We start from the raw sequence: 24,767 nt of genomic DNA, 5'->3' as shown, positions 1-24,767 counted from the left end.
GTGCAGCTGCAAACCCCTCTCATCAGGCATTCCAGGTTGGGCTCAATCAAACAATAAGGAAATAGGAAAAATACTATTTGAACCCAGGTCTGAATGGGATGGATTGGGATGGGAAAGAATGTTTTAACAGGACAGTAGCCCCAGTTGCACATTAAAGGCTTCTGACTGGGAACTGTAATGAGGCGGTGGCTGTGACAGCTGAGCGTCCTCAATGCTACATAGGAAAGTGCTGGACAAGGGGTTAAATTGCAGACACTCTTACCAGTTTGGACAGGGGGGGGGAAATATACCTCAACTGTTTTCCATTCCTCTTCTCCATGTTTTAGATGTAGTGTGGTGTTTAGAAATACCGAAGTGAGTCGGCTGGTTAATCAGATTTGGATATGAACTATACTACTGTGCGCTTGAGGCAAGAAGTTCTCCTAAATAGCATTAGTCTATTTCCTCCTTAATGGATAACATGTCAAATATCAACTTTGTAAGTCCCCTTGTATGGTCAAGGGTGTCTGCTACAAGAAGCAGTACAGCGATAGAGGTTGCTTTCACCTAGACATGTCAATTGCACCACACAGTCACATCACAGACCATGTTAATTTAATTTCCTCATTTTAAAGTTACACGTTTGTCCGTAGAAGTTAATACATTCAAAGGACAACAACAAAATAAAATGTCTGCTTCTGTCTGGTTTCCAAAAGTGGAATATTATTAAACTTGATATAAAAAGTATGTTGGATTGGATAACACTAGTGTTCTGCTGACATAGCACACTAGTAAATACATTCCTTCACATGTTCTGTAGTCATGTCCAGAGCCAACAAATGGACAGATTTAGAAACCATTATGATAAATTTAAAAAATGATGTGCACTTGGTGCTTTAAGGACATGATGAAAAATGGAGATGATTGACAGGTGGCCATCTAAGAAGACCATTTCTGTAAGAGTTATTTTGCAGCCCCTCCAGGCTCCAGCTATCCGTAATCATGGTCCATGGGAGGATTGTTCCCGAGGAACTGCCTCTAGACTGCAGACTGGCTGTTGAGGTTCAGGGTGACTGACATTGTGTAGTTAGTTATTGCATTACTCTGCATGAACAGAAAAGCATCCAGCATCCGGACCCCTGACAGACATCATTAAGTCATTTCATACCCTTTTCTCACCCATAAGCCACAATGAATCAGAATGATTCATGATTTTTTTTTGTTTGGAGGACTAACCCTGGATGTGTAGCATAAGGAGTGATCGTTTTGAATCAGATATTATCAAACTATTACCAGTGATATAAAAATTTGATGTAGGCCAATGCTCATTCAGCCCCTGCCTAAATAGCCATACTTCTCATACTTCCCATGCAATATGCATAGAAATACATAATTCAGTCCTCTTTCTAAGGCAATATCACGGCTAGCCTATACTCCTCAGCCAAGCATCTTGCTCTATGCTTTTGTGTGTTTTTTCTCCACTTAGGTATCTTTTGAAATGCAACTGCACAAAAAAGGGAGTGCAGCATGTGTGTTGCCCCTTGTGAGTCCGGCAGCGACTCTGCATTCTGCCTCGCACCATTTTCCCAGAGCTTGTGTCCCTTCCTCTGCTCCCCCCCCGGAGCTCCCTGGTGGCTCATAACGACCCCCCCCCCCCCCCCCTCCCTTGGGGGACAGAAGCAGCTGCACAGAGTCACTGGGGATTTACAACTTTACAGCTAGGACCCAGAGGGCCATTTTCACTCAAACCTACAGCTCTGGGTTGGGGCCATGACTGACAGTGTTTTTGTTGCAGTGGTCATTTCAACTCACTTGTGGTTTTGGATTTGTTATGTTTCAAACATCTCTGCCAAAAATATGTCATAATACTAACACATCTAACATTTTGTACCAGAGCTACAAAATGCACAATTAAGTATCTATTCCATTCTATTATATTATATTCTAGCTATTTTACACTACATGGCCAAAATAATGTGAAACCCCGTTCAAATTAGTGGATTTGACCATTTCAGCCACACCCGTTGCTGACAGGTGTGAATGAAAACAAGTACACAGCCATGAAATCTCCATAGACAAACATTGGTAGTAGAATGGCCCGTACTGAAGAGCTCAATGACTTTCAACGTGGCACCGTCATAGGATGCCACCTTTCCAACAAGTCAGTTCGTCAAATTCCTGCCCTGATAGAGCTGCCCCGGCAGCTTACAGTTGTAAGTGCTGTTATTTTGAAGTAGAAACGTCTAGCATAAAAATCGTCTATCTTCAGTTGCAACACTCACTACAGAGTTCCAAACTGCCTCTGGAAGCAACGTCAGCACAAGAACTGTTCAGCAGGAGCTTCATGAAATGGGTTTCCATGGCCGAGCAGCAGCACACAAGCGTAAGATCATGATGAACAATACCAAGCGTTGGCTGGAGTGGTGTAAAGCTTGCAGCCATTGGACTTCAGAGAAGTGGAAACGCATCTCTGGAGTGATGAATCACGCTTCACCACCTAGCAGTCCGGCGGACAAATCTGGGTTTTCAGATGCCAAGAGAACGCTACCTGCCCAAATGCATAGTGCCAACTGTAAGGTTTGGTGGAGAATGAATAATGGACTGGGGATGGTTTTCGTGGTTTGGGCTAGGTCCCTTAGTTCCAGTGAAGGGAAATCTTAACACTATAGCATGCAATGACTTTCTAGATGATTCTGTGCTTCTAACTTTGTGGCAAGAGTTTGGGGAAGGCCCTTTCCTATTTTAGCATGACAAAGACCCCATGCACAAAGCGAGGTCCATACAGAATTTGTTTTTGAGATCGGTGTGGAATAACTTGACTGGCAAGCACAGAGCCCTGACTTCAACCTCATCGAACACCTTTGGGATAAATTGGAACGCCAACTGCAAGCCAGGCCTAATCTCCCAACATCATTGCCCAACCTCACTAATGCTGTTGTGGTTGAATGGAAGCAAGTCCCTGCAGCAATGTTCCAAAATCTAGTGGAAAGCCTTCCCAAAAGAGTGAAGGCTGTTATAGCAGCAAAGGCTGGACCAACTCCATATTAATGCCCATGATTTTTTATGAGATGTTCGACGAGCAGGTGTCCACATACTTTTGGCAATGTCGTGTATTATATTCTACTGATGGGTTTAGTTTGCATGTAGTCTGGCTTCAGGTTGCATATGTCAGCGATGTTATACTGAAGTAGTCTAAACATCAACTGAATATTAGGCTGTGGGTAAAATATATACACTCGTGGCAACACTGGCATGCGCGTTGAGTGTGTGGAAACGGGCGCGACTCCCTCTCGTGGCATCGCAGTTATTAGGAGACGCGTCACTTAATCCACTTGCTAGGGAGGAGCGCAGGGCTCAGATGCTGGGGTCCTAGGCAGGCTGAGACTCTGTCGTTCGGGTTGGACTTCTTACTAAAAGTATACCACCAGTGGACTAGAATCGGACCATCCGGTGCTATGGAGCTACAAAAATATACTTACTGATACTTCATTTGAGCTTTTCTGACATTTTCACTACCTCAAAGAACTCAAAGAAAATCCCTGGCTGGAACAGTATTCAGTTTAAAAAAAGGAATAGTTGATCCCGCATTTTCAGACAGAGGGATGGTGCTGTAATTGCGCATCGATTTTATTTTTGTTGGGGGAAAAAATACGCATTTAATAGATGAAACAATCTAGATAACACTAGAGATGTTTATAAATTCAAGACAATTCACATCTGTGAGAAGAATGTCCCATTTCATCTCGTTTTCTTTTCATAATGGAAACACACAAAACATTATGAAAACCACTTTGTTTTCCCTTGGAATCAAACTATAACGTTTTCTTTATGGAGTTTCAAAATGACATATTCTAATTTGATGAACGAAAGCAATGATGGAATATATTTTGAAAAAGCTCTCAACGAATCTTTCCTGGGCCGAATCTTATTCACAGACAACAGCACCAACTCCACCAGCTGCACCAACATCACCCTGGACCCCCAGGTCATTGCGGTCGGGGTCTTTCTATCCGTGTTCATCTTGGTGGCTATCGTTGGGAACATTTTGGTTATCCTCTCGGTGCTATGCAATAGACACTTACAGACCGTCACCAACTTCTTTATAGTCAACCTGGCCATAGCGGACTTGCTATTGAGCATTATTGTGCTGCCTTTCTCCGCGTCTTTGGAAGTGCTGGGATGCTGGGTGTTCGGCCGGGTCTTCTGCAACATCTGGGCAGCGGTGGATGTTCTCTGCTGCACCGCGTCCATCCTCAGCCTCTGTATCATCTCCATAGACAGGTACATCGGGGTCAAACACTGCCTCAAATACCCTACCATCATGACGGAGAAGAAAGCCGCTGTCATTTTGGTCTTGGTCTGGGTCTCCTCCATGGTCATCTCCATAGGACCGCTGCTGGGATGGAAGGAACCGCCGCCGACCGACGAGAGCGTCTGCAGCATCACCGAGGAACCGGGCTATGCCCTCTTCTCCTCGCTCTTTTCCTTCTACCTGCCGCTTATGGTCATCCTAGTGATGTATTTTAGGGTCTACGTGGTGGCCCGGAGGACTACCAAGAGTTTAGAAGCTGGGGTCAAACGGGAGAGAAATAAGTCGATAGAAGTGGTGCTGAGGATTCACTGTCGGAGCATGCTGGAGGATACTTCCAAGAGTAAAAACCACCCGTTCCGGAGTTCGCTGTCCGTGCGCTTGATGAAGTTCTCCCGGGAGAAGAAGGCTGCCAAAACCCTGGCGATTGTCGTCGGGATGTTCATCCTATGTTGGCTACCGTTTTTCTTTGTTTTACCACTGGGTAAGTGTTGGTTTGCATTATCAACATTTAATTAGCAATTGATTGGGAGTTAAAGAGGACCACAATAGAGACTACAGGCTAATTGCTTCTCTGTTTTAACCATATGTAAAATACGCGTCTCTGAATCTGTACATTTGTGGGTGCTCTCCCTTGTGTGATCAGTAGGATTCGCTGTATTGATTGACGAGTGTGCATTTTACTGCGAGGATGTAGCCTATACCTCGTGTCCATATCACTCAAATACAATTAAATTACTTTGAACTTATATCTTGTTCACTGTGCTTATGTTTACATATTGAAGTGCACTATTTAGCACGTGAAACAAGGATGTTTGAAATTCATCCAAGTGCATAATTAGGATGAGAAGGTTGCGCGCAGCGTGCAAACTGTCAATACAATACACTCTTTTCGTATCTGAAATTGTGAGGTATTGGTTTTTCTTTTCTTTTCTTTTTCTCTGGAAGATAAACGTAGCATACTGAGAAAATCCACAATTACGCACTATTACACACGACATAGGCTCGGTAACAATGTACTACAACTTATCATGAAGAGTTCTAATTTTGGCATCCGGCATCATTACACAAAAGTATAAGTCCGATTTTTCACTTATATATATACATGTGCAATTCATCGATGTATTGTTTACAGTCCATAGACATAAAATATCCTTCAAAGGCGTCATCAATTGTGCTTAAAGCCCTACTGTTTTGTAGCAGTATGTTGAAGAGCAAAAACAAGCCATTCCAATTTCTTTCCTGACATAAAAGTACATTCAAGAAAAATTATTTTATTTATCATAGTGATTAAGGAGTCACATTAAAATATATACTATTCCCCACCAACATTAGACAACTATACTGAACATTTGAATTGCTTATATAAGTACATGAAATCAATGATGAGAGAATAATCAGGTTAATTGATAACTGCCACAGACATGGTGGTGTAGCAGGAAGATTGGCATGCCATGGACCAAGAGGTTGTATGTTCATATCCCAGGTGAGGACATGTTGAATCCTAATTACTGTATAAATGAACATGCACCATGCAATTGTGTATCAACTATGTAAGTTTAATAAGCTGTGTGTAATCAGCTGCACATACTTTTTTTTGTTAAGATTCCCAAATAATAGTTTCTACTTGAATGAACATATGAGTTGAGAAAACATCATTTTATTATTGACAGAATTTTTTGACAAAGTTCTCTCAAGTTGGAGCTTAGTTTGGGCCAACTAATAGTTTTTAGTTCAGGTTAACACTAGGACAGAGAAGTTGAGTCAACAGAAGAAGAAAAAGGCCTGTAACCAGTTACTTAATAATAAGAGTTGTGGGTATTTGTTTTTACAATGTATTTCTCTACAACAAACTGCTCAATAGAGAAAAGGAGTTGAAAGGGAGTAGAAGGTGTTCAAACGCAACACAATATACTCTACAGGTCATTAAACAGCAATAAAAACAATGTGTGAGAGTCAGTGCAAGAACCTTTGGCTGATAGTGATTTGAGAAACAAACAGGTGACTTGCTCACGGAGCGGCAGACGGTCAATAAAATGCTAATGAGTGGAAAAGTGCTTTACTCTGGTGAAATAGGGTCAGATGTGAGACGAGAGGCATAACAGGAGTTAATCAAATGCCACCCTAATTATGTCAAGTAATACGTTTTATAAGGAGCATCAATGAGAAAGACACGGGGGTCAAACGTGTGAAGCAGAATTCACCAAGCGTTGGCTTGTTCACCCGCTAATAGGGAACGTGAGCTGGGTTTAGACCGCCGTGAGACAGGTTAGTTTTACCCTACTGATGATGTGTGGCGGAGCCTTTTATGATGACATCCTGCTGGGCAAAAACTGGTCGAATCAACGTTGTTTCCACATCATTTCAACCTTCCCAAAATTATGTGATGACATGGGAAACTGATTGGATCCATGTAAGGGCATTTCTTTTTTTTTTTCACCCAAATTCTAACCGAAGTCCAATGACATGGTGACATTTTTTGTTGATTTCACGTTGAATTCACGTTAGTTGACAACTCAAATCAAAACTAGATGTTGAACTGACGTCTCTGCCCACTGTGATGTCAAATAAGAAAGACACACACATTGTACACACCAATGGCGGTCAGTGCCATTTAAGATGAGGGAGGACACACCTCTCTTTTCTTGAGCATGGTCTCTTACAGCATATTGGATGGCTGTCATTCATATTCCATTCACCCAGTTCAATGTAACAGGGATAGTTTAAGGCTACTACATGATACTGACGTTTTCCCTATACCCATCATGAGGTTGCTACAACCTAGCCTATGAATGAAAGTTTACAACGTAGGTGCACACAGGTCGAGGAAACATTTTGAGGTGACAGAAAGTGTCATATGGACAGACAGTGACACATTCAATACTGCCTTGCATACTCTTGCCTGTATCTAGCTGATCTAGGGTGTAATCGTTTCGTTTTGTTCTGATTACTTCCATTTAAGAAACATTTTTCAACAGAATTTGGCTAAATGAATACACCCCTGATCACACGTAAACACAGTTCACTTTCCTAGCAGCCATGTTGTATTCCTTCTCACAATTATGCACTCTCCTCCTCTTACCTTTTCACTTTGCTTGTGGACTTCAATCCACAACACACCAGCTAAGTCTATGACATTAAAATACCTATTTATTCTGTTTCGTCTGACTGCGCAATCCACAGTTTCATCAGACTAGCCAGGGAATGTATAAACTTGATCTCCACTGTAAAAAGCATCCAAACATTATCTCACATTTCTTTTAGACTAACATGTAGTTTTCAATGGCGGAAATATGTATAAACCTTGTTGTCTGTCTCTATGACATTTACAACATTGTTTTAATATTCAAATTCTATCTCCAGCTGACCCATAGTAATGAATGTGTCACCACTTTTTCTACATTTTGGTATGTTACAGCCTTATTAATAATCAGCCTGAAATTAACAGCCCTATTAATATACAGCCTGAAATTAATAATCAATCTACACGCAATAGCCCATAATGACAAAGCAATAACAGGCTTTTAGACATTTTAGCAAATTCATCCCCCCAAAAAACGGAAATATCACATTTAAATAAGTATTCAGACCCTTTACTCAGCACTTTGTTCCAGCACCTTTGGCAGCAATTACAGCCTCAAGTCTCCTTCGTTAGGACGCTACAAGCTTGCCACACCTGTATTTGGGGAGTTTCTCCTATTCTTCTAAGCAGATCCTTTCAAAATCTGCCAGGTTGGATGGGGAGAGTCGCTACACAACTATTTTCAAGTCTCTCCAGAGATGTCGAGTTCAAGTCTGGACTGTGGCACACAAGGACATTTAGTGACTTGTCCCTAAGCAACTCCTGTGTTGTCTTGGCTGTGTGCTTAGGGTCATTGTCCTGTTGGAAAGTGAACCTTCACCCCAGTCTGAGGTCCTGAGCACTCTGGAGAAGGTTTTCATCAAGGATATCTTGGTACTTTGTTCTGTTCATCTTTCCCTTGATCTCCCCGTCCCTGCCACTGAAGAACATCCCCACAGCATGATGCTGCCACCACCATGCTTCACCGTAAAGATGGTGCCAGGTTTCCTCCAGATGTGATGCTTGGCATTCAGGCCAAAGAGTTCAATCTTGGTTTCATCAAACCAGAGAATCTTGTTTCTCATGGCCTGAGAGACTTTAGGTGCCTTTTGGCAAACTCCAAGCGGACTGTCATGTGCGGAGTGGCTTCCATCTGGCCACTCTACCATAAAGGCCTGATTGGTGAAGTGCTGCAGAGATGGTTGTCTTTCTGGAAAGAACTGAGCTCTAGAAGAACTCTAGAGCTCTGTCAGAGTGGCCATCGGGTTCTTGGTCACCTCTGTGAACAAGGCCCTTCTCCCCAGATTGTTCAGTTTGGTTGGGCGGCCAGCCCCAGGAAGGGCTTGGTGGATCCAAATGTCTTCCATTTAAGAAAGATGGAGACCATTGTGTTCTTGGGGACCTTCAATGCTGCAGAAATGTTATGGTACCCTTCCCCAGATCTGCGCCACACAATCCTGTCTCTGAAATGTATGTACAATTCCTTGGACCTCATGGCTTGGATTTTGCTCTGACATGCACTGTCAACTGTGGGACCTTATATAGACAGGTGTGTGTCTTTCCAAATCATGTCCAATCAATTGAATTTACCACATCTCAAGGATGATCAATGGAAACAGTATGCACCTGAGCTCAATTTCGAGTCTCATAACAAAGGGTCTGAATACTTATGTAAATAAGGTATTTCAGTTTTTATTATATTATAAATTTGCAAAAAAATCAAAAAACATGGGGTCATTATGGGGTGTTGGTTAGTGAAGACATTTTTTTATTTAATAACTTTTTTTATACGGCTGTAACGTAACAAAATGTGGAAAAATTCAAGGGGTCTGAATACTTTTCGAATGCACTGTATACAAAGAAATGTCAATTGAAAAAAAGGTCAAATGAAACAAAGTGTAGCTAGTTTGCAGTCTTTCCAGCGTCAGTTGGAAGTGATTGTTTTATCTGTGTTGTTGGCTAGCTCCTCGGAACAACAGTGTCCTAACAAGTGAGCACATTTTCTATGCCAGGCGAAATCGCACCTCATTAGCTCATTTTTATGGATGCATCCAAATAAATGTCACTAGAAAACAGCTTAAACAAATGCAAATGCAGCTACTGTTGATGTTATTCTGACTGCACTTTTTGAAATGACTGCAAGTTAGTCATAGTTGGCTAGTTAACAAACAAGGGATAAGAACGTTGCCAGCCAGTATGGAAATGGAACATTTAGAAGGAACGACTGGGTTTGCTAGCTAAGTAATTGAAATTGAAAGTGAAAAAGAAAAAATGTAATCTCTCTCTATCTCTCTCTTGCTTTTCCTTTATGTTGGAAGAAATGTATTTGTTCAAAACTGTTCAACTATTGTCTTTCTCTCTCTTTGAGTCAACTACTCACCGCATTTTATGCACTGCAGGGCTAGCTAGCTGTAGCTTATGTTTTCAGTACTAGTTTCATTATCTGATCTTTTGATTGGGAGGACAACATGTCAAGAGCTCTGATATACAAGAGCTCTGATAGGTTGGAGGATGTCCTCTTGAAGTTGTCATAATTACTCTGTAAGTCTATGGAAGGGGGTGAGAACCATGAGCCTCCTAGGTTTTGTATTGAAGTCAATGTACAGAGAAGAGAACAGAAGCTAGCTGTCCTCTGGCTACACCATGGTGCTACCATACCAAGTGCTGTTGAGGCTACAATAGACCTTCATTGCAAAACGGTGTATTTTAATCAATTATTTGATGACGGGAGTATATTTAGTCTAGTTTTATCTAAAAAGGATAACTTTTAAAATGTTTTACCATTTTTATTTTTATGAAATTCACTGAGGAGTACAGTCCTCCCCGTCCTCTTCTGAGGAGCCTCCACTGGTACACACACACGCACTCTATACCTCGTCCTTTCTATTGCATTATTTACAGTATGTATCAGGAAAATCATTCAAAAGCAGAAAGATGGCCAGCACCACTTCGTTAGTTCCACCCAGCGCACAAATTTTTGGCTGCAGTTCTGTACTCTTAACAACAGAACAAATGGACTGTGCCCCCAAGATAGACAAAATATTTTAGAGATGGGTAATTCTAAAAGCGATATTCTGGCAAACATTGCTTTTGGAACAAAGGGTGGAGTTTAGTCAGGCACCATAGAGTTTAGAGAGGGAGGCATCTTTCAGAAGTTGTACTCTACCTCTGAGAGTAAACAACAACTAACTTTGCAATAGGGATTTCTATCATGGGAAATCCTATTCGCACCACAGGTGTTAGGTTGAAAAAGGAAAGTGTGTTTAAAACCATTGGGGATTTCCATCTCAATGGACCACTGTTTGTAACATTGTTGCAAGCCAACACAGCCTCGTTGTTTTGTATAAGCCTACACATAACATACTATGCCTACTAATCAAGTTGAGTTCCTTAGATTTCAGTTCCTACAATCCCCCGGAATGTTATTGTGCGTACTTGGCTGTTGGTTGGCTGATAGCATCTCCTGGCTCGGCTCCAACCAGCACGCTCTGCTACTTGTGCCAGGCTAGCTGAGGCCCCCCAGCCCCAGCCCCAGCCTTCCAACCTCCCAGCCTCTCAGTCCTCCAGCCCTCCAACCTCCAGTCCCTCAGTCCCCAGCTCCCCAACCCCGATTCAATTACTTTTAAGTTATATATCTCTTTCACTGTGAGTATGTTTACATATTCCAAGTGCACTATTAAGAAAGTGAAATATTAAACAAGGATGTTTCATCGACACGAAAGAGTCTATTAAGAGAGATGGGTAACTCTAATTGCAATATTCAGGCCGCTGACCCCAGGAACCCAACGGTCCACTGCCCTTATGACAGCTGTAATTGAATTCCTCCCATAGTCTCAACAACACACGCCCAACAGCCAGGATGAGGGGGAAGGGAGGAGGTAAAGATGGCACCATTCCACACGTACAATACCCCTCTCGTTCTTTTGTTCTCTCCCCCTCTCAAAACTTCTCTGCCTTTCCTCTTCATGTCTCTGAGTTAGCCTTTGCATGCAATGTCTTGGTAGAACGAAGTGAGAAACATCGCTTGGTAACCTCATGATAGTGCACAGAGCGAGGAAGTCAACTACCAAGACATTTCATTCAGGGTGCAACAATAAATCCACACTAAGCAACCACTGAAGGCATTGTCATTATCTTAGGCTAAAGAAATGTGGCTCTGATGATGCTCGTGACTCAATTTCTGTGGCTCCAGTCCCCATGACACATCTATTTGTGTTGGAACACAAGCTTTTAGCATTTGTCCGAACACACAAACGCACACGCAAACGCAAACGCACACGTACACACACACATACACACGTACAAACACACACACACACACAGCCTTAAATAGTTGCCAAAATCTTTCAAATGTCATCACCTCGCCACTCAAATGTCGAGCGACCCTCCAATTCTAGGAATGCAGAGCAGTTCAAAAGAGATAATGTTTAACACTTCTTCTACGAGCCTTATCACTATAGGAATGTCCGTGTTAATGTGGTGGTGGAACTGCGACAGACTGACAGCAGGAGAAAATATTGTAATACAGTCAAGCCCAACGTTTCACTTTTTCCCAAAAACAAAATGTCAGTGCTGTCCATAGGTCTAATCTAAAACGGCGAAAAATATCAACTTTGGGGCCGTGTGCTGTTAAAGCCGAGGAACAAAACAAAAAATACAATTTGAGGCCGTAATGTCTCTGCCTTAAGGACATAAACTCGTCATATATTATATGCAGTAGGCAATGTGTATAGTAATGTGACAGAAACCTTGATAAAGGATACACAGGAAGGCATAGTAATTAGTAATACAACTCTAACCATATGCAGAACCAGTCAAAAGTTTGGACACACATACTCATTTAAGGTTTTTACTTTCTTTTTACTATTTTCTACATTGTAGAATAATAGTTAAGACATCAGAACTATGAAATAACACATATGGAATCATGTAGTAATCAAAAAAGTGTTAAACAAATCAAAATATATGTTATATTTGTCACGACTTCCGCCGAAGTCGGTTCTCTCTTTGTTCGGGCGGCGCTCTGCGGTCGGCATCGCCGGTCTTCTAGCCATCATTAATACACTTTTAATTTTCCTTTTGTTTTGTCTTGTCTTCCCACACACCTGGTCTCATTTCCCTCATTACATGTTGTGTATTTAACCCTCTGTTCCCCCCATGTCTTTGTGCGGAATTGTTGATTGTAAGTGCATGTGCACGTTTTCTCTGGTGCGCAACGGGTTTTTTACCCATTTGTTTGTTGTTCTGGTTACCAGTGGTTTTATGAATAAAACTGCTCCGTTGATTACCCAGTTTTGCTCTCTCCGCCTGACTTCCCTGCTTCCAGTTACGCACTCCTTTACAATATTTGAGATTCTTCCAAGTAGCCACCCTTTGCCTTGATGAAAGCTTTGCACATTCTTGGCATTCTCTAAACCAGCTTCACCTGGAATGCTTTTCCAACAGTCTTGAAGGAGTTCCCACATATTCTGAGCACTTGTTGGCTGCGTTTCCTTCACTCTGCGGTCCAACTCATCCCAAACCATCTCAATTGGGTTGAGGTCTTCACTATTATTCTACAATGTAGAAAATAGTCAAATAAAGAAAAACCCTTGAATGAGTTGGTGTCCAAACTGTTGACTGGTACTGTAGATATCCGAACTCAGTACTTTTACAAACAGAACAGACACGTTGTACGTAACCTGAAACTGTAGTTACGTATCGCTTCTGATTGTTACAAAGGCATCTGATGATGGCCTCGGCACCAGTATCACCATGTTATTGAAGACACTGATGTTGTAAGGAAGGTCTTTGACTCCAAGCAAAACGAGACTACTGTGTGGATTTGTCCCAAAATGGGCTCCTGAGTGGCGCAGCAGTCCAAGGCACTGCATCTCAGTGCTAGAGGAATCACTACAGACCCTGGTTCGATTCCAGGCTGTGTCACAACTGGCAGTGATTGGGAGTCCCATAGGGGAACGCACAATTGGCCCAGTGTTGTTAGGGTTAGGTTGAGGTATGCCGTCATTGTAAATAAGAATTTGTTCTTCACTGACTTGCCTAGATAAATAAAGATTACACCATCTCCTGCATAGTTCACTAATTTGACCAGAGCCATATGGGTCAAAAGTAGTACACTATATAGGGAATAGGGTGCCATTTTGGACATGACTAACATGTTGTTGCGCTTTTTTCACATGATACCATTATGAATATCCCCATACCCATGGAGAGGTGGGAGGGGGCAAGGGGAGCTCTGCTTTGCCAAAGGAAATAATTAGCTCAGGAAAAACAGGCCTGCACGATGTTATCTTTGAGGATTCTTTTTTTTTCATTTCACATTCTTGATAGGTTCTGAGAGTACTTTGGCCAATAGCGAGAGGGGCTTTGCCATTTGTTTCTCTCATCATCTATTTGAAAGAAGACAAATTGTGAGGGCTTGACAAATGTTTGCAATAAGGCACTCAAGTAAATTCTAATTCACCTTTCAGCAGGACCATAACCTAAAACAGAAGGCCAAATATACAATGGAGTTGCTTACCAAGAAGATGGTGAATGTTCCCGAGTGGCCTAATGACAGTTTTGACTTAATGCAGCTTGAAAATCTATGTCAAGGCTTGAAAATGGCTGTCTAGCAATGATCAACAACCAACTTGACAGAGCTTTAAGAATAAATTAAAAATAATTTACAAATGAGTCATCCATGATTCACCAAACTATATTTTGAAAGAGGAAGCAACGTACTTTAAGCATATGTTTTAATTTCAGTCTCCTCCATATCCACGAACTGAAGTTACTTGAAAGGATTTTTTAAAATTAATAGTGTAAAATTTACAGCTATACAGAAATACTCATTGGACGCCTAATTACAGAGGAGGAACTTCTAGATAAAAAACTCCAGGGCAAACGTTTGGACACACCTAGAAAGAATTTAGAAATATTGCACAATCCAGGTGTGCAGCTGGTCTGTATTTCAAAAACCTGTTTTCACTTTGTCATTATGGGGTATTGTGTGTAGATGGGTGAAACAATTTATCATATTTAAATACATTTTGAATTCAGATTGTAAGACAACAAAATGTGCAAGGAGTCAAAGAGTATGACCACTTTCTGAAGGCACTGTAAGGCTGGGACTCTGGGAACTGTTAAACTGTCACGACTGAACTTTTCAAAACCATATCCTCACAAAATACAAAAAAAAAACATCTTCTCGAAAGAGAAGCTCCACATAAAAGAGACTCCGTAAACTCCTAAAAGCAGCTAAAGTACTATAAAGTAGTTATTCATCTCCGGCTGCTGACGTGGTCATGGCAACAGCGGCGATGTGTCAAGGCATCAAGCCAAATCAATCCAGGCACTTCCTAAGTAGCATATGACTCGTGACTACAATCGGAATTCATTGCTCAAAGTTGATGTCATTTTGCCAATTAGAATCAATACACAACTACTTTTCCCATGATGCCTTGCGTCTGATAGTTCATTTTAATGCTGTGTTGTTGTGTTGAACCAGTCAGCAGTGAAGCCTCTGGGAAGAACAGGACCAAAGGGACATAAATCTCTCCTTCTGGCAGATGTAAATTGGCGTGACTCATTCTTGAAACACGATTCCTAGCTCCGCACCAGATGAAAACCAATCTCAAACTGGGCAGATGAGGGCAGACTAGGGGAAGGAGGGTATAGAGTTGTTTATATGACACATACCCCCCCTGCGGCAAAGTTAGGAGTGTGTGCATGTGAGTGTGAATAATGAATCTGTGTGTACTGTATACACAACAGACCTGGGTTTGAAATCTTTTCAAATACTTTGAACGTTCCCTTGAGTCTGCCTAGAGTGCCAGATGGGCTGTCACGACTTCCACCGAAGCTGGTCCCTCTCCTTGTTCGGCCAGCGTTCGGAGGTCGAAGTCACCGACTTTCTAGCCATCGATGATCCTCTTCATTTTCCTTTGGTTTTGTCTTGTATCACACCTGGTTCCAATCCCATCAATTACATGTTATGTATTTAGTCCTCTGTTCCCCCTCATGTCCTTGTCGGTGATTGTTTTGTTTGTAAGCATTGTGCAAGTTATTTTCTTGTGGTGCGACGGGTTTTGTACCCACTTGTATTATTTTGTATATTTTGGTTTTCTGAGTTTTCGAGCACTTATTAAACTGCTCCGTTTATACCAAGTTCGATCTCCTGCCCCTGACTTCCCTGCCACCAACACGCACCCCCTTACATGGGCACACTTTAGGGACTCTTTCATTGGTTACATTGCGACAGGCAAGCTCAATCACAGCAAACAGCAAACTATTGTATAGTTCCCCCAAAAAGAGCATGATAGTTGTATCATTGTTTCGTCATCAGCCTTCTACATCAAGTACACAACACTAATAACGAGAGAAAACAAAGCAGGACCTCAAACAATGAACCACCAGTGAGTTTCACTCTGTCTCCATCACCCACCTAATGGTACCGAGTCTTCCTGTAGTAGTAGCCTAATGGGCCACATACATCCGACAACAGTACAGTAGTCTATAATGGTGTCATCAGTCAGATCCCACACAGGGGGTCACAAGGGGTTGTCTGGTTCTTTAAAGGGATCGTTATGTACAGTAATGCCCCCAAAAATCTGGTTTGGTGGTGGTGGGTTCCTCCGAGCAACACTAGCACACCAATTACCCATTACACACAAGCACACGCAGACACACCAATTACCCATTGCACACACATACGTATGCACACACACACCAATCTTGTCCAAAAGGAACACGCTTTCATCTCAGAGACCTGACTACCACCCAAATTACCGCCATACTGGCCAAGAGAGGAGGCCTGTTGTGACCCTATGTCAGGTTGTTAAAGCCACTCCAGTGGGTGATGATGGCTGATGATAACCTCTCCTCCCCTCCCTCACTACACTACCTCCTTTCCTCTCTACTTGCAAGTGTGCCTCTCTTTTGCTATTTACATCTTTGCTACTGGTATAGTGCCTGTGAAGCCGGTGCAATGCTGACACTTGCAAGTAGACTGTGTGTGTGTGTGTGTGTGTGTGTGTGTGTGTGTGTGTGTGTGTGTGTGTGTTTTCCTCACAAGCATAGTGAAACAAGGAACATTTGGACAAGTGGGGACATTTCACCTGTCCACACAAAGAAAAAGGCTATTTTAGGCTTACGGGTTAGATTTAGGGTTAGGGTTACAATTAGGGTTTGGGTCAGGGGTAAAAGTAAGGCGGTACGGTCCGGTACGGTGTCCCGGCAAAATAAATAATGTGGGTACATCGTAGAAGTAAAACATGAGCCTATATGGGTTCGAGCCCAGGCTCTGTCGCAGCCGACTGTGACCGGGAGGTCCATGGGGCAACGCACAATTGGCCTAGCGTCGTCCGGGTTAGGGAGGTTTTGGCCAGTAGAGATATCCTTATCTCATCGCGCACAAGCAACTCCTGTGGCGGGCCGGGCGCAGTGCACGTTAACCAGGTCGCCAGGTGCACGGTGTTTCCTCCGACACATTGGTGCGGCTGGCTTCCGGGTTGGATGCGCGCTGTGTTAAGAAGAAGTGCGGCTTGGTTGGGTTGTGTTTCGGAGGACGCATGGCTTTCGACCTTCGTCTCTCCCGAGCCCGTATAGGAGTTGTAGCGATGAGACAAGATAGTAACTACTAACAATTGTATACCATGAAATTGGGGAGAAAAAAAACATGAGCCTACCACAATAATTCAATCAAAATGTCAAGAAAGCTGTAAGCTATTACATCAATTGGCTATTGCACCAATACACTGAAAACGAGGAGACAGCCTATATGGAGGAGGTCAGAGACCTAATCGTGTGGTGAGGAGATGATTGAGGACTACAGGAAAAGGAGGACCGAGCACTCCCCCATTCTTATCGACGGGGCTGTAGTAGAACAGGTTGAGAGCTTCAAGTTCCTTGGTGTCCACATCACCAACAAACTATCATAGTCCAAACACACCAAGACAGTTGTGAAGAGGGCACGACAAAGCCTATTCCCCCTCAGGAGACTGAAAATATTTGGCAATGGTCCTCAGATCCTCAAAAGGTTCTACAGCTGCACCATTGAGATCATCCTGACTAGTTGCATCACTGCCTGGTATGGCAAATGCTCAAGCTTCCTGCCATATAAGTCCTCTACTGTATATCAGGTGGTGTCAGAGGAAGGCCCTAAAAATGGTCAAAGACTCTAGTCACCCTATTCATTCTGCTACCGCACGGCAAGCTGTACCAAGCGCCAAGTCGAGGTCCAAGAGGCTTCTTAACAGCTTCTACCCCCAAGCCAAGACTCCTGAACATCTAATCAAACGGCTACCCAGACCCCTCTTTTACCCTGCTGCTACTCTCTGTTTATAATCTATGCATAGTCACTTTAACTCTACCTACATGTACATATTACCTCAATTACCTCGACTAACCGGTGCCCCAGCACATTGACTCTGTACCGGTAGCCCCTGTATATAGCCTCACTATTGTTATTTTACTGCTGCTGTTTAATTATTTGGTTAGAATTATGGTTAGGGGTTAGGTTTAGGGTTAGAAGTTAAGGTTAGTGGTTTGGGGTTAAGGTTAGGTTTAAAGGATAAAAAAAAAAAATTCAACTTAATATTAATCTCCAGCACCACCACAACATATCTTAAAGTGGGACGTTTCTATGTTTGTAGTTGTCATGCCCTGACCTTAGAGAACCTTTTATTTCTCTATTTTGGTTAGGTCAGGGTGTGACTAGAGTGGCTAGTCTTGTTGTTTCTTTTTTTATGTTGGCCTGGTATGGTTCCCAATCAGAGGCAACTGTCTATCATTGTCTCTGACTGGGGATCATATTTAGGCAGCCTTTTCCCACCTGTTTGTGGGATCTTGATTTTGTATTGTTGCTTTTCAGCCCTACAAAGCTGCACGTTCGTTTTGTTACTCTTCATTGTTTTGTTGCTGGTTCACATTAATAAATATGATGAACACCTTCCACGCTGCACCTTGGTCCAATCCTTCCAACAACGATCGTTACAGTACTAAAAAACTTAGAGGAAGACAGGTTTTTCCAGCAATATTGGTGTGCCTTATGTGATTTTAACCACTTATGAGTAGGCATTGCCTACTAATTAATTGCCTACTAATTGGCTGATGATGTCATTGGAAACATCTATCCTCTTTTTTTGTACAAAACATAGAAAAGCGCTATTTTCACATATGTTGATGTTGGGGTGGTGCTGGAGATGATGAATATGAAGTAAAAAATATAGAAATGTCCCTTTAAGAATAGGTTAAGCCCTAGAGATTTAGGGTTAGTGGTTAAGGAAAATTGGATTTTGAATGGGAATCAGTTGTTTGGTCCCCACAAGGATAGTGTGCGTGTGTGCCATGTCAGCTCCAATCTAAACTAAACTGCCCACAGGTCCCTAAGGAGAGGGCTCAGGCCAGGGCAAGGAGAGATGAAGGAAAGGAGGGCCAGTCAACACCGTGGCGGAGATGAGATGAGATTAGGGACGTGGGGGCTGTACCAAGCGTTCCTCTCCACTGAAACATCTCTACCAAGAGTACCGTTTTTCGTAGCGGTCTATGTACCTCTACAAACCAATGCTGGCACGAAGACCGCACTCAACAAGCTGTATAAGGCCAAAAGCAAACAAGAAAATGCTCATCCAGAAGCGGTGCTCCTAGTAATGCAGGAAAAGTTCAATCTGTTTTACCTAACTTCTAGTAATGCAGGAAAACTTTAATGTTTTACCTAACTTCTAGTAATGCAGGAAAACTTGAATGTTTTACCTAAGTTCTAGTAATGCAGGAAAACTTCAATCTGTTTTACCTAACGTCTAGTAATGCAGGAAAACTTCAATCTGTTTTACCTTTTTTCTACCAGCATGTTATATGTGCAACTCGAGGGAAAAAAACTCTAGCCTGCCTTAACTCCACACACAGATGCGTACAAAGCTCTCCTTCGCACTCCATTTGGCAAATCTGACCATAATTCTATCTTCCTGATTCCTGCTTACAAGCAAAAACTAAAGCAGGAAGTACCAGTGACTCGCTCAATACGGAAGTGGTTAGATGACACGGATGCAACAGGACTGTTTAATAGCACAGACTGGAATATATTCTGGGATTTATTCGATGGCATTGAGGAGTATACCACATCAGTCACCGGCTTCATCAATTGTGCATAGATGACGTGATCCCCACAGTGACCACAGTTACATATCCTAACCAGAAGCCATGGATTACAGGCAACATCAGCACTGAGCTAAAGGCTAGAGCTGCCACTTTCAAGGAGCAGGACAATAATCCGGACGCTTATAAGAAATCTCGCTATGCCCTCAGGCAAACCATCAAACAGGCAAAGCATCAATACAGGACTAAGATTGAATCCTACTTCGGCTCTGACGCTCGTCGGATGTGGCAGGGTTTACAAACTATTAAGGATTACAAAGGGAAACCCAGCCGTGAGCTGCCCAGTGACACAAGCCTACAAGACGAGCTAAATACCTTCTATGCTCGCTTCGAGGCAAGCAACATTAAAGCACGCATGAGAGCACCAGCTGTTCCAGTCGACTGTGTGATCACTCCCTCCGTAGCCGATGTGAGTCAGACCTTTAAACAGGTCAACATTCACAAGGCCACGGGGCCAGAAGGATTAGCAGGACGTGTACTCAGAGCATGCATGGACCAAGTGGCAAGTGTCTTCACAGACATTTTCAACCTCTCCCTGACCTAGTCTGTAATACCTATATGTTTCAAGCTGACCACCATAGTCCCTGTGCCCAAGAATGCTAAGGTCATCTGCCTAAATGATGACCGACCCGTAGCACTCACATCTGTAGCTATGAAGTGCTTTGAAAGGCTGGTCATGCGTCACATCAACACCACTCGGAAACCATAGACCCACTCCAATTCACATACCACCCCAACAGATCCACAGATGACGCAATCTCAATTGCACTCCACACTGCTCTTTCCAGACGAATGTTAACCTGTTTAAAGGTCTTACATCGGCTACGGAGAGCAAGATCACACAGTTGTCCGAACAGCTGGTGCCCTTAGGTATGGTTCACTGTTGCTTGTCTCAACGCGAGCATAGAAGGAATTTAGCTCGTCTGGTAGGCTTGCGTCACTGAGCAGCTCGCGGCTGGGTTTCCCTTTGTGATCCGTGATAGTTTGCAAGCCCGGCCACATCTGAAAAAGATCAGAGCCTGCATAGTAGGATTCGATCTTAGTTCTGTATTGACGTTATGACTGTTTGATGGCTTGGAGGTTGTCTTGGGATTTCTTATAAGCATACAGATTAGTGTCCCGTTCCGTTAAGGTGGCAGCTCTAGCTCAGTGTGAATGTTGCCTGTAATCCATGGCTTCTGCTTGGGATACGTACATACGGTCACTATGGGGGGCGATGTCGTCGATGCACTTATTCATGAAACCAGTGACTTATGTGGTAAACTCCTCAATGTTATCAGATGAATCCAGGAACATATTCCAGTCTGTGCTAGCGAAACAGTCTTCTACCTTATTATTCCCTTCATTGGACCAATTCAATATTGAGCGTGTCACTAGTACTTTCTGTTTGTAAGCAGGAATCAGGAGGATAGAGTTATGGTCAGATCTGCCAAATGGAGGACGAGGGAGAGCTTTGTATACATTTCTGTTGGTGGAATAAAGTTAATTGTCATGGCTGATGAAAGGAGAGGACCAAGGTGCAGCTTGGTTAGCGTACATTTTCTTTATTAACTCAAAATGACGCCCAAAAAAAACAATAACCACTACAAAACCAAACCGTGACGCTCAAAGGCTATGTGCCCTCAACTTCCCACAAACATAGGTGGTAAAAGGGTACCTAAGTATGGTTCCCAATCAGAGACAATGATAGACAGCTGTCCCTGATTGAGAATCATACCCGGCCAAAACATAGAGATAGAAAATGATAGAAACACAAAACTTAGAAATGCCCGACCCAACTCACGCCCTGACCAAACCAAAATAGAGACATAAAAAGGATCTCCAAGGTCAGGGTGTGATAGTAATCTAGAGTTTTTCCCCTCTAGTTGCACAGGTGACATTCTGGAAAACATTTGGTAAGACAGTTTTTCAGATTCCCTGCATTAAAATCACTGGCCCTATATAGCTGTTTATGGCACTATACTGTACATCTCGTTGAGTGCCGGTATCGGTTTGTGGTGGTAAATATACAGCTATGAAAAAAATAGATTGAAACTCTCTAGATAAATAGTATGGTCTGCTACTTATCAAGAGGTATTCCAACTCAAGTGAGCAAAACCTAGAGACTTCCAGAGATCGCGCGCCAGCTGTTGTTTACAAAGAAACACACACCTCCCACCTTAACCTTACCCGAAGAAGCTGCCGTTCGCCAATTCTTGTCTTACACACAAAATCTTCAAGATTATCACAGAACCTAACACCTCTCTCCTCTGTCCCCTCCCAGGCTCCTTCTTCCCGGCACTGAAGCCATCTGACATGGTCTTTAAGGTCATCTTCTGGCTGGGCTACTTCAACAGCTGCATTAACCCTGTCATCTACCCGTGCTCCAGCAAAGAGTTCCAGCGCGCCTTCACCCGCCTCCTCCGCTGCCAGTGCCACCGCCGCCGCCGAGTCCTGCGGCGTTTCTATGACCAGCACTGGCGCACAGCCGTCAAGGGCCATCACAACCAGGGCATAGATGGCAGGGAAATGGGTACTATGGGTATTGGCAATGCCAGTGTGACAGACTACCGGCCGGGGTACTCCATCAACCATGAGTCGTGCGGGAGCTCGCACTACTACAAGGGTACTAAAGGACGTTCACTGAGTTTTAAAGGGTGGAGCCTGTTCCCGCCACTACAGAAGTCATCGTTCCAGCTCAAGGAGAAGATGAACAATCTGTCCAATAAGATTAAGGGAGGCGTCGCGACGCCCTCCCTTGCGAGGACAGAGATTGACACGGTTTCCATGGGGATTTACAACGACGTCGCCGAGCAGAGCTGCTATCAGATCTATGACCTCACAGAGTGCTACGGCCTGAAGGAGACAGACATCTAGATTCTAGAGGGACAGACAAAAGGAGTGGCGAATGTGGATGGCTACTGTCATTTCAATTGCTTCTTCAATGACATTTGCAGTGACGCTGCAAGTGAAAGCACGTGATGGTTGCCATTGGAGTATCAACACAGGGAATGACCAATATAATTCCTTCCTTAAATCACCTAGTTGGGGTTCATCGTTGCGAAGCAGAAAGAGGTAAGAGTCAAAAGGAAGTGCTCTTTTCCACTTGCACAATGGAATGGAATGCGGAAATTCCACAAAATGTAAGATCGGAACTTGGGGTTATCATGGGACCATTTGACCAGCAAACAAACAAGACTGGAGGAACATTTGTCTGCAGAGAGTTGTTTGGACATCGATCAAAGGCCTGAGTTCATTTTGTCTGGAAATGGCCCAATTTGATCCGAGCACAAATTGCTCCAAAATATGATATCGAACCTTAATGATTGTATCGCGTTTGTTTCATTTTGTTGGATGGCGATTGAAGTGAAGTGGAATGGGAGCGTTATTTATTTGAGCTGCGTTCAAAAGACAAGCGCAGAACAATAAGTGGGTATGGAAAAGGCACTTTCTGGACAAGTAGCAAGATGTCAAACTGACTTCTCATTGATAGTGACCGGCTGCTGATGATAGTGACCGGCTCCAGCCTATATCCTTTGAGCATTCTCACTCTCAAGTCCAAACAGCTCAACCCCTACAACCAGCAGCAACATCGAGACACAATGTCACAACTCACAACTCCCATTTTACCATAACCTACTGACAAACACCCCTTTGCTAGGGTATCAGCTCATCCAGCTCAACTTAACACAATGCAGCTGGGCATAGACGTGTGTTCTCTTAGAGAAAGCACATATCACAAAGTGAAAGCCACTGACTTGAATGACGAAAGCATTGCACAGGAACATTTCGGGGTGAAGTGAGTAAACATAGGGTAGTGTATGGGTGATAATAATTGCATCTGATTATTTGGCTAAGTGAATGAGTGAGGTGAACTGTGATGAACTGACATTAGCAGACCTCTGTGAAATTGCATTATAAAAGTGATGGGTCACATTCAGACTGGAAACAATGTACGGAGCAGTTGAATAAGTAGCATGGTGTATTTACCTTAACGGCAATCAGAGCCAGAGAGAAGAGAGGTCAGAGAGAAGAGAGGTCATTTTATCTTTTGAAAGGACAAGGATTGACAGAATGAAATCCTTGAACACGTTGATTACAGTATTTGTCTGTTCTTTGCATTGCCAAAAATACGCTTTTGTTTCGTTTGTATTTGCTGATGGTTCAATGACGTCTGTCAATGTTAAGCAAAATAAAATGGATGTCAGTCCTGGAGGGCCTTGGTCGGTGCAGGCTTTTGTTCCAGCCTAGCACTAAAACTCTAGGCTGAAGCGATTCAACTGAGCAACTGGAGAAACCTTAACTGGCTGTATCAGGTACATTTTACGGTGGTTAGGTTTGGACAAAATACCCACACAAACTACACACCACATATGCATTGTAACTACATATTGTATTGTACCTGTTATTCCCAGCAGGTGTCACTATTGGCAGCTGCTATTTACCATTTACTGTAATGCCCTACCAGCTGCATTCCCTCATAATCACAGTTCAGTTAAAAATGTCCATGATCACATCAAAGATGTCTTCTCTGACACCAATGGAGTAATAGAAGCACTACCAGAGTAGTATAACTACTGTATCACAGATGAGGGCATAAAAAATGGTTCATTGCCTCTGTGTGTTACACACCGAGTGTACAGAACATTAAGAACACCTTCCTAATGTTGAGTTGGTTGTCTAGGTTTTAATTCAAAGGAAAAACTAAAACCTGCAGACACTAGGACCTGCATGAATGAGTTTGACAGCCTTGATCTACACTGATTGAATTGGATTTAACAAGTGACATCAATAAGGGATCATATCTTTCACCTGTATTCACCTGGTCAATCTGTCACAGAAAGAGCAGGTTTTCCTAATGTTTTGTCAACTCAGTGTACACCCCCCCCCCATCATTTTTGAGACAAAGGAAAGTACTAGACATAAATCATAGTCCCTGTGTCCCAAACGGCACCCCATTCCTTATATAGTGCACTACTTTTGACCAGAGCGCTATAGTGCTTAATGGGGGATAGTGTGCCATTTGGGACGTTACCTTAAGTACTGTATGAGTCAGCCGCTGTGTGAGGGGCCCGGCCAAAATCTCTGCCAAGCTGACAATAACAAAATGGCCATGCAAGCAATTACTCCAGACAGAGACTTCAGCTAAGAGGACTGAGAGAGAGAGAGAGAGAGAGAGAGAGTTGTATTGTCCTGTGCACAAGAACAGTGAAATGCCTTCATTGATTTCCCAACAATGAAGTAATCAATATCAGTAGTAATGCAGCTGAAGTGGGAAGTTTACATCCACTTAGGTTGGAGTCA

General features: G+C 43.0%; 1 protein-coding gene across 1 annotated transcript; it reads left to right on the top strand.

Moving 5' to 3' along the window:
* Positions 1-3,288: 3,288 nt before the first annotated feature.
* LOC109894190 (alpha-1D adrenergic receptor-like) lies at positions 3,289-23,678 on the top strand. Its single transcript, XM_020487469.2, has 2 exons — positions 3,289-4,772; positions 21,748-23,678. Exons 1-2 carry the CDS (start codon positions 3,821-3,823, stop codon positions 22,338-22,340), a joined length of 1,545 nt encoding a protein of 514 aa, XP_020343058.1. The 5' UTR covers positions 3,289-3,820; the 3' UTR covers positions 22,341-23,678.
* Positions 23,679-24,767: the final 1,089 nt, after the last annotated feature.

The sequence above is a fragment of the Oncorhynchus kisutch genome, linkage group LG7 (genome assembly GCF_002021735.2).
Source record: "Oncorhynchus kisutch isolate 150728-3 linkage group LG7, Okis_V2, whole genome shotgun sequence".
NCBI classification, from domain to species: domain Eukaryota; kingdom Metazoa; phylum Chordata; class Actinopteri; order Salmoniformes; family Salmonidae; genus Oncorhynchus; species Oncorhynchus kisutch.
This window is presented reverse-complemented; position numbering and strand designations above follow the sequence as displayed.